Here is an 11,421-nt window from a genome sequence, read left to right on the forward strand (position 1 = left end):
ACTGTAATTTCATCAAGTCTTCATGATGTCAAAGCAAACAACATACGCACACAAAGCTACACAAAATCAGCATCTGACTGGATTTAGACATATGGGAAATATACAGCTATGGGAAAGTCATGTCAGAAGGGGTGATGTAAATACAGAGACCGACTGCTTTGCCTTCCCTTCCTTCTCAAACACACACATATCAGTTACGGGGGTGTTCCCACTCACAGGCAGTGGACGTACACATGTCAACATGACTTCAATGAACATGCAGCAGCAACAGCTAACTGACCAACAGAGGTGGGTCAGTTAGAGTACCAAAATAATATACTCAATTCAAAGTACAGTTACTTAAATACAAGTATAGTTATAAGTATACAATGTTACTCAAAAAAGTAAAAAGTACTTCATTCAAATTTTACTTTAGGTGAAAGTTACTTAGTTACCTTTTTATGAGCAGAAGAAAGTCCCTCTCATGCATTTGACAAAGGAAAAGAATATTGGTAAAAGGAAGATATATTGGTATCAAACTGTTTTTCATTAAAGCAGGCATCTCAGAATCCTTCGCTGTCACACCAAAGTCTGCATTTTCACTACATATATAAAGCTTCTCTGTGGTTTCCTGTTTTTGCAGAACCTGGCAGTTCTGATCTTCATCACATCCTTTGTCCAAAATATTCACTATCCCTCATGTCTTGCAGTTTAAACAACTCACTCCGAACTAACCGCCTGATTCTCTGTTTTCAGCTTTGGGCAGTACGAAACACAAGTACCAGATAAAACTGATATTATTTACATTAATTGTTAAAATATTATTTTGCATGTTTACATGATCATAGTCTCGAACATAAACAAGATATTGTCCACTTGTTGACACCTACATGCAGTAATCATATGACCCAGCCGATGGATCAGTGCTGATGCTTCTGGTGTTTGTTCTTATTTTTACTCAATAACAAATGTGATTTCAAATGTAATTGAGTGAAATACTGAAATGAAATGATACTCAAATACAACTAAAAATTCCGCTTTTGTAAACTAGATAAAAAAAGTACAAAGTACTGTTGAGAAACAATAAACATCTTAGTTGTTACATTCATCAGGCAGTTGTATGGAGAATAATAAAACAAACTCCCCAGGCCTCAGGTATGTGTCTCCCCTTGGGGGTCATTTGGCTCGACCCTTTACAGAGTAGAACGGCCTCTTTGTTTTAAGAACACATAGGCAGGCAAGGCAGATGATAGATAGCCCACAGACCCCCTCCCTCCCGAACTAAGCAGAAGAGGGAGGCATTCCTATGAAAGATGTGTACAGAGTAGGAAAAGTCAGACAGAAATCTTTAACATCGCCATGAGCTAGGATGTCAGCTTGTACTGAATACAACGAAATGGTAATGTAAACTCTGTCTCCATTTGGAATTCCTAATTAACTAAATATGCATATTTTAAATGTTTTGGCTCTGATCAATTGTTTTTCCTCTACTGCCAAATCTTAAGCCGGGGTAAAATGGGCCTTCAGTTTATAACCAGGAGCAGGCCAGTATTAAATTTAACAGTTCACAAAAAACTGTGCTGAATTACAGTTACACGAGTAAATGTAACTACTGGTACTTTTCAACCCTGCTGACTAAGCACCTTTAAAGTAATCTGCTGCCATTTGATTTTAGCTGTAACAATACAACAATCATGTCCACAAACCAGAGATAGACTCAGCTTTGTATGCACACTTAGTCTCAATGCAAAATATTTGATTGCTGCCTTGCCAACAGGTTCTGATTACTGCTGCACTCTCAAATGTCATCAAAATGCATTGACAGCGAATGCCAGCAAAAGTAACTCCATCTCACTATGCTGAGATTAAAAAGTGGAATTAGGATAACAGCTTGCTTGGGTGACAAAGGCTTTAAACATCTGTTGACAGTCACTATTGAGCTATGTGTCGTGCGTTATGGTGACAAGCACAAACTTATGGGATAAAGCTGTCTGTGTTCAATGAACTAAACAAAAACCTGTTTCACAATGATCGGTTTTTGAACTGCTTAATGTTGTTCAGGAGAAACAAACTGGTGAGTGGTGCGTGGAATTGAGCTGCTATATGTTCTGACTATTTGGATGAATCTACATGTAAATGCACCACCCACACCGAAAAAAGCTAAACTAAAGCCATTTTAATAAGAAAATCACCAGTCAAGCCAGTCATTCAGTTTTTGTTTTCTTGTAACATATTTAGTTTTTATACAAACAACAAAATTCATCTCAGTAAACTGTGTGTGAACAAATTTCATTGGAAATTAAAGACAGTAAAGATGATTATTATTATTATCATGGAGACTGGTGGCCTAGTGGTTAGAGCAGTGTGCTTGCACTCTGAGAAGGTCACAAGTACTTGGTTTGATCCCTGCAGACTGCCACTATGGGTCTCTGAGCAAGACCTCCAGATTGCTCCATGGGTGCCACTCAGTGTAAGCAGCCTGAGGGATGGGTTCAACGCAGAGATAAAATTTCCACTCTGTGGGACTAAAAGGGAAATCTTTAAAAGGCTGGTTTAAATCTTATCTGTCAGACAGATTCCAATTTGTTCATGTTAATAATAAATCTTCCTCAAACTCTAGGGTCACCTGTGGAGTACCACAGGGTTCAGTCCTTGGACCAATTCTCTTTACTATATATATGCTTCCGATTGGCAAAATTATCAGACAGCATGGGATTAATTTCCACTGTTATGCTGATGATACTCAGCTATATTTATCCATAAATCCTGATGAATCCAATCAATTACTTCGACTGCAGTCATGTCTTGATGACATCAAAAGCTGGATGACTTTAAATTTCCTGCATCTAAATTCTGACAAGACCGAAGTTTTAATCTTTGGGCCAGAGTCCTCAAAAAATAAACTTCTTAACCAATCACTTAATCTGGGTGGCATTAACCTGGCCTCTGGTAATAAAGTAAAAAATCTTGGTGTTATTTTTGACCAAGACATGTCATTTAAATCCCATATTAAACAGGTTTCCAGAGTTTCCTTTTTTCACCTCCGGAATATCGCCAAAATTAGAAACATTCTGTCCAGGAGTGATGCTGAAAAACTGGTCCATGCATTTGTTACTTCAAGGCTGGACTATTGTAATTCTTTACTATCAGGAAGTCCACAAAATGCAGTTCAAAGCCTTCAGCTGATCCAAAATGCTGCAGCAAGAGTTCTGATGAAAATCAACAAGAGGGATCATATTTCTCCAATTTTAGCTTCCCTTCATTGGCTTCCTGTTAAATCAAGAATAGAATTTAAAATTCTTCTTCTAACGTATAAAGCCCTTAATAATCAAGCTCCATCATATATCAGAGCTCTGATTACCCCGTATGTTCCTAACAGAGCACTTCGCTCTCAGACTGCAGGTCTGCTGGTGGTTCCTAGAGTCTCTAAAAGTAGAATGGGAGGCAGATCCTTTAGCTATCAGGCTCCTCTCCTGTGGAACCAACTCCCAGTTTTGGTCCGTGAGGCAGACACCCTGTCTACTTTTAAGACTAGGCTTAAAACTTTTCTTTTTGACAAAAATTATAACTAGTGACTCATGTTACTCTCAGCTACCTTTATAGTTTTACTGCTATAGGCTTAGGTTACTGGAGTATATCAGGATCTAATTTTCTCACTATATTGAGTTCTACTGTTCTTCAATTATGCATTATGTGTTGTCATTTCTGCTTTAACTTTCTGTTCTCTCTCTTTTCTCTTCATAGTAGGTACACCTGGTCTGGCGTTCTGTTAACTTTGACATCATCCAGAGAAGACGACTCACCTGCTACTACCATCTAATGTAGAACAGATTACTAGATCAATGTGTGCTTCTGTGCTTTTTTGTTTCTCTTGTTGTGTCTCTGTTCTGTCTTCTGTAACCCCAGTCGGTCGAGGCAGATGACCGTTCATACTGAGCCCGGTTCTGCCGGAGGTTTTTTTTCCCGTTAATGGGTGGTTTTTCTTCCCACTGTCGCTTCATGCTTGCTCAGTATGAGGGATTGCAGCAAAGCCATGTACAATGCAGATGACTCTTCCTGTGGCTCTACGGTTCCCCAGGAGTGAATGCTGCTTGTCGGGACTTTGATGCAATCAACTGGTTTCCTTATATAGGAAATTTTTGACCAATCTGTATAATCTGACCCAATCTGTATAATATGATTGAACTTGACTTTGTAAAGTGCCTTGAGATGACATGTTTCATGATTTGGCGCTATATAAATAAAATTGAATTGAATTGAATTGAAAAGGCCCAACTGGTACAATTTAGTAGAATACAGTATTAACCCAACTAATGTACATCCTATTTGATGGATATGCACCCAAAAAATGTGAAGTGCAGCTGTGAAGTAGACTACAGACGTGCAGACAGGGTGTCCATCTTCAGTCCTCATAAACCAGTGCCTGTATTCACAAAGATTCCCAGAGTCCTCTAAAAATTGGAGTCTTAGGCTCCATCCGAACACCCTTAATAATACCTTCTAGTTCCTGTTCCGTAACCTTTCATGGGGTCAACAGTAAGAACTCTATCCTTCGGACTGCTGTGTCAATTTGTGACAGCCTTTAACTCTGTCATCATTACGTGACGGAAACGCACTTGGATGGCCTACATCCTTCCGAAAATGAATTACAAAGTGTGTGCTCTCTTCTCTCCATAAAGTTTCACTGATTTCTGTGAGGGGACTGTGGTTTTACATCATGTCACGCAAAGGATTGTGGGATACCTTAATTGAATTGAATAAAATTTTATTTACAATGTGCCAATTGGCAACACATGTCAACTCAAGGCACTTTACAAAGTCAAATTCAATCAAATCATACAGATTGTTCAAAAGGCTTCCTATCTAAGAAAACCCAGCAGATTGCATCGAGTCTTGACAAGCAGCATTCACTCCTCATAAAAGAGTGTTAAGATTTATGCTCTGATTATCTTTTTATTCCACAAATTTGTAAGGGGAAGTGATGTATGGGTCGGTTTTGTCACGTGTTATGGCTAATAAAAGCAGAGTGCAGGTGGGTCGGGGTGTGCTGCCCCTCCTCTCTCAGAGCACAAACGCAATTAGTGTATGAAGTCCTCTTTTCTTTTACTGAAAGATATCTTCTGTGAATAACGGGTCTAGCTGCTGTGTAGCCACTTCTGCTAACAAAGAGCGTGGAGCCACAGGGACAGTCGTCTGCATTGTCCATGGCTTTGCAGCAATCCCTCATACTGAGCAAGCATGATGCGACAGTGGAAAGAAAAACTCCCCTTTAACAGAGAGGAAAACCTCCAGCAGAACCAGGCTCAGTGTGAACAGTCATTTACCTCACGACTGGGGGTTAGAGAAGACAGAACAGAGACACAATAAGAGAGACAAAAAAAGCACAGAAGCACACATTGATCCAGGAATCCTATGTTATAACATTCTATTCTTGATTTAACAGGAAGCCAGTGATATGATCTCTGTTCTGCCACCAAGCCATAAGGAAAAATTGGGACTGAGTTCAAACACAGGGTGCCCAGCTATAAAGCCAGGCTACACCTCACTTACCGTATTTTCTGAACTATAAGTCGCTCCAGAGTACAAGTCGCACCAGCCATTAAATGCATAATAAAGAAGGAAAAAACATATATAAGTCGCACTGGAGTATAAGTCCCATTTTTGGGGGAAGTTTATTTGATAATATACAACATCAAGAACAGACATGTCATCTTGAAAGGCAATTTTAAATTAAAATAGAACGGAGGCAACAACAGGCTGAATAATTGTACCAGTGTTTCCCACAGCGCTATCTTGGCGAGGCGGCCGCTTTGCCAAACTCACGCTACCGCCTCACCAACATTTCAAAAAAACAAAACAAAAAAAAAAAAAAAAACCTAAGTCGATATGCTTGCATGTTTATTTGCCGGCCGTCCGTGCAAAGCTTGTCTTCTACACCCCCCCCTCCCCCTCGTCCGCGCAAAGCATGTCTTCTTCCCCCCGCTCCGCGCAAAGCTTGGCTTCTGTTTGGTGTGAAAATAACAGGTGTAAGGATATACCGGTAAAAATGTGTAATAATTTCACACATAAGTCGCACCCCCGGCCAAACTATGAAAAAAACTGCAACTTATAGTCCGGAAAATACGGTATCTTTCTTCTTGCCTGCTGACTTTCAAGGAGAGGATCTGCACTGGGGAGACCAGCCATCCATGCGGGCCGCATGGGACTCGAAGACTCACAAGCATCTGTGGGGTCGACCAAGCTGAATAAAATGTACTTTCTGTGAACCTCAGTCCCGTTGCGCCTGCCTGGAGCGACAAAAGGGGGGAAAACTCTCGTCGGAGCGGAGGATCTGACTGGGTTCGGAGAACTGCCGGCTGGATCGAAGCTAAGTCTGCAGTCTTTACGGTTATAGCAAACGTTATCTCCACAAGAGTTTTATACATTGATGGGATATTGATGTTTGTGCTATCCAGTCCGCTTATTATGACTAAAATAAAGCCAAATCTTTTTAAGAATTAGGTCGTAATGTCCAATAGCCTAATGCTATTAGCTTCTGGATAACTTCCGCTCTTCCCAGATACGCAACTACGGTGCGTTTTAAACATAAGGTCTGTTTTGTTTTGCTCCACCATCGTTTGATAGTGCTATGAGCGTTATTACCGTATTAATATGGAAAATTAATGTTAATTTAATGGTGTTTTTGAATAACTTTAGGATTTAACCAATTTTAGCGACCATTCGCTACAGCAACCCCTAGCCTCCCAGAGGTATTATCACATTAATAAAACCGATCGTTCTAAAGGTTTACTAATGTTTACTGAGAAAATCATTCTGTAAAATTTTATTTTATCAAATGCTAACTCAGGATTTGCATTGTGAATGGCAACAAAAATATACCAAATGTTGTTCTGAATTAGTTAAGCTAATTTAACCTCAATTCACATTCTTTAAGATGAACTTTGGTTCTTTAACTCAGATCTGCAGTGAACCAGGATTCACTAAATTATTTTGATGATGATGATCAACCATTTTATTTTGTATTTTGTGTCTTTTGTATGTACAAAGTTCCTTAGCTTCTTTTTATCTTCATTTTGCTTAGTAGTCTTAGTTAAGTTTCACTAGCCTCGTAGAGAGGATTTGTTGATTAAAATATTGTGTAAATTCAGATAAACAGCATTACATAGTGATGTTCTTTGGATGTTAATTTTATTTCTGTTAATAAATTCTTGAACTTAAAGAGAAGTTGTCACTCATTTATTCTATATGTGTGCAGAGTTTGCTGTTAAAAGAACGCCAGTGCTGTTAAATAACTTTAAACAGTGTGAAATAGCACAATATCTCTCTTGTTAATTTTCATCAGAACACTTGCTGCAGTATTTCGGACCAGCTGAAGTCTTTGAACTACATTTTGTAGACTTTCTGATAGTAAAGAATTACAATAGTAACAAATTCATGGACTAGTTTTTCAGCGTCACTCCTGGACAGAATATTTCAAATTTCTGCAATATTCCGGAGGTGAAAAAAAAAACCCACTAGAAACCTGTTTAATATGGGATTTAAATTACATGTCTTGGTCAACAATAACACCAAGATTTTTTACTTTATTACCAGAGGCCAATTTGATGGCATCCAGATTTGGTAATTGATTAAGAAATTTTTTTTTGAGGTCTGTCTTGTCTTTCTGTCTTAAAGTCATCCAGGTTTTGATGTCATCAAAACATGCCTGTAGTCGAAGTAATTGATTGGATTCATCAGGATTTATGGATAAATATAGCGTCATCAGCATAACAGTTGAAATTAATCAAATGCTGTCTGATAATTTTACCAATCAGAATCATACATATAGTAAAGAGAATTGGCCCAAGGACTGAACCCTGTGGTACTCCACAAGTGACCCTAGAGTTAGAAGAAGAATCATCATTGACAAACTGGGATCAGATAAGTCAGATAAGATTTAAACCAGCCTAATACTTTTCCTGTAATCCCTACAGTATGTTTAAGTCTTTCTAGGAGACTATTGTGATCAACTGTATCAAACGCAGCATTGAGATCAAGCAGGACAAGTACAGACACAAGTCCATTATCTGAGGCCATGAGAATATCATTAGTGACCTTCACCAGAGCTGTTTCAGTGCTATGTTGAGTTTTGAAGCCTGACCGAAACTCTTCAGACAGGTCATTACTTTGTAAATGTTTACATACCTAATTATCAACTACGTTATCAAGAATTTTAGATAAGAAAAGATTAGATACAGGTCTGTAATTTGTTGAGGCATCTTGATCAAGAGAGGGTTTCTTAAGTAAAGGTTTAATAACAGCTACTTTAAAAGCCTGTGGTACATATACATTTACTAGAATAGATTAATCAGGTCTAAAATAGGGACATTAATCAAAAGGAATACTTCCTGAAATAGCTTGAATGGGATTGGGTCTAACATACAAGTTGAAGGTTTAGATAAAGCTAAAATTTTAGATAATTCAGAAAGCTGTACTGCGTCTAAACAGTTCAAACAGGTCACCGATCAGTTTTTAAAGATTCTTCCAACGTTGTCTTACTGAGGATGAGGTAATCATGTTTGGGAGGATGCCAATTATTTTATTTTAATAGAATCAATTTTATTTATGAAGAATACAACAAAGTCTTGAATGCTGAGAGCTAAGGGAATGGATGGATCAACAGTGCTATGATTTTGGGTAAGTTTGGCAACTGTACTGACGAGAAATCTAGGATTATTTTTATTCTCCTCAATTAATGATGAAAAACATGCTGCTCTAATTCTGCGAAGGGTCTTTTTATAAAACAATAGACTGTTTTTCTAGATTAGGTAGGATTCTTCTAGATGTGTAGAGCTCCATTTTCTCTCCAATTTCCTAACATTGTGCTTCAAAAAAGATAGCTCTAAATTAAACCAGGGAGCCAGCTTCCTGTGAATAATTATGGTCTTTTTCAAGGGGGCTACGTTGTCTAATGCAACACGCAACGAAGGAGTGACACCATCAATGAAACCATCAATTTGTAAATGGAAAGAAATAACATTGCTGCCATCTGCTGGGTATTTCTGTTATACTGAGGAAATTAAAAGAAGGACAGACTCCTTAAAGTTTGATACAGCATTATCTGATAAAGATCTACTATAATGAAATCTTTTGGGGGTGAAGAACTCAGTTAAATTGAATTGGAAGCTTATTAAAAATGGTCAGATAGGACAGGATTGTCAGGAAGTACTGTTAATTATTCACAATCAATGCCATATGTAAGCACAAGGTCCAAAGTATGAAGGTAAAAATGCGTCGGTTAATGCAGACTTATAGCAAATCCAATTGAATCTAGGATAGTATTAAAGGCTACCACATTCAGTGTCAACATGAATGTTAAAATCCCCCACTATAATAACCTTGTCAGTGTTTAACACTAAATCAGATAAGAAGCCTGAGAACTGATCTAAAAACTGAGAATAAAGGCCTGGTGGACGATACAAAGTTTTATACAAGGTTTTATTGCTTTGCAGTTTGGATAAGGGCAACTAAGGGTTAAATGTTCAAAAGAATTGTAGTTATTACCCTCCAGACTTGAAAACTGGCTCAGAGCCTATCTGCTTAACTGCATTTCTCACCTATATAAAGCCACTAATTAAACTAGTCTGCCATTACATTTTTATTTTGGTACATGTACTTCTGTGTTCTTTTCTGTCTTTGCTCTGTCTTCTCAAACCCCAGTTGGTCATGGCAGATGGCCATTCATATTGGGTCTGGTTCTGCTGGAGGCTTTGCTTTCCTGTTAATGGGGAGTTTTCGTCTCCACTGTTGCTACATGCATACTCAGTATGAGGGATTGTTGCTAAGTCAACGACACAATGCCAGCGACTCTCCACTGTGGCTTCATGTGCATTTAGGAGGAGTGAATGCTGCAAGTCAAAGACTCCACGTAATCTGCTGGGTTTCCTTAGATGGAAAACTTTTGAACCAACCTGTCTTGATGATTTTAATATCATGGATTTTGTAAAGTGCCTTGAGATGACATGTTGTGAACTGGCGCTGTATGAATAAATGGAATTAAATTGAATCACTGCAAATCAAATTTACCTGAAATTTGGAGTGAGAAAAAGCAGTGGACAAGTTGTCCACTTTTAGAAAGTAACTTTACAACTGCTTGAAGGACAAAAAGAACAAAGGTTTTAAAAAGGAAAAGATTAAAGACATTTTTCTATAGTAAAATTCAGTGTTATCTTTAAAACCTTACTCATGCGTTGTTTTCATGCCCGTTGTTCTAGTTTTAAAAACATTGTCAAATGTAACTTTCCAGTTATCTGTTGTCATGAAACATATGACACATATTTTTATATCTGATTACAAAGCATAATGTTCTCTAGTACAAAATACTGTGTGACCTCATCATCACCACATTGTGAAATCTTATGATAAAAAGATGAGGACAGTTTTAATGTCACGTCCTGACACTATCTGATCTAGAACAGATTTGAAACAACTGATTATTCTATTACTCACCGATGAGTTGCTCTCTTAAGATTAGTGCTTGTTCCAAGAGCCAGCTTCTTTTTCTGCATCTTCCGCATCTCTAGATCACCCTGAAAACCTGAATCATAATCCTTTAAAGAAAGACTGATTATGTTTCACAGCACAGTCTAGAGGGTCGAGCGCAGATAAAACAGAGACAAACAATTGAAAACATAAAGATTTCAGAAACCTGCCTTTATCACATGTAAGGTCAAAGAAAAACACTTGACTGGGGAAGTTTGCTCAATGAGTGCGCCTCTATGCACAGCCAGTCCAGTGTGAAATGATGTGACCTTGCTGGCTCTGTTTTCTCCCCTCTCCCTCCCTTCTCTGGCATTTCACATATTCTCACTTTTACCCTTTCTGCTTTAATGACAGGACTTTTTATGACCCTCTAAAGTGAGAGAAATGAATACCAAAGAAGTGTTCTACCTCATGTGAAACTGAAATCTGATTAGTTGTGATATATTTAAAAAGTGATATACATATATTGTTGTTTTATGCTTTCAGGCTTTTCAACAAACTACAGTTATATTTATTCAAAACTTCAAATTTCAGTTTACCTTTAGAATCATCTCTTTTAGCCAATCAGGAAACATCTTGGGATATCCCCTTTTTGTACTGGGTGGTGGGAAACGAGTCACAGGTTCAGGGTCTCCATTACAGCACACCGCTGATTCAGGGGGCAAATGGTGAGTCTAAACGGAGGCACATGATAGGGAAGATGGCTTGGAATGATGTAAGGTGATAGAGCGACACGTGAGAGGACGGGTTAGCGGGTTAAGGGGGATGTGTTCATCTCTGGATTAGAAGCGAGTCGGGGTGTTGGTGGAGGGGCTAATGTAATTAGGAGGAGCAGTGCTTGAATGATAGATGGCAACACTAACATTTAACAACAGTGCCTCCAGAACTGTAATGGACCAAACCGTTACCTTTTCCACATCT

General features: G+C 38.4%; 1 protein-coding gene across 2 annotated transcripts in view; it reads right to left on the minus strand.

The window, feature by feature from the left end:
- The window catches only part of LOC105918635 (zinc finger protein 638), a 78,518-nt gene extending 67,783 nt beyond the window's left edge, over positions 1-10,735 (minus strand). Inside the window, exon 1 of one of the 2 annotated variants that reach the window (XM_036136700.1) lies at positions 10,468-10,735. In XM_036136700.1, coding sequence (XP_035992593.1) covers positions 10,468-10,535 — 68 coding nt within the window. In that variant the 5' untranslated portion in view covers positions 10,536-10,735. The remainder of the gene's footprint in view (positions 1-10,467) is intronic. The other variant, XM_036136705.1, reaches the window with a different exon arrangement.
- Positions 10,736-11,421: the final 686 nt, after the last annotated feature.

Source organism: Fundulus heteroclitus, chromosome 5 (genome assembly GCF_011125445.2).
Source record: "Fundulus heteroclitus isolate FHET01 chromosome 5, MU-UCD_Fhet_4.1, whole genome shotgun sequence".
Lineage (NCBI taxonomy): Eukaryota > Metazoa > Chordata > Actinopteri > Cyprinodontiformes > Fundulidae > Fundulus > Fundulus heteroclitus.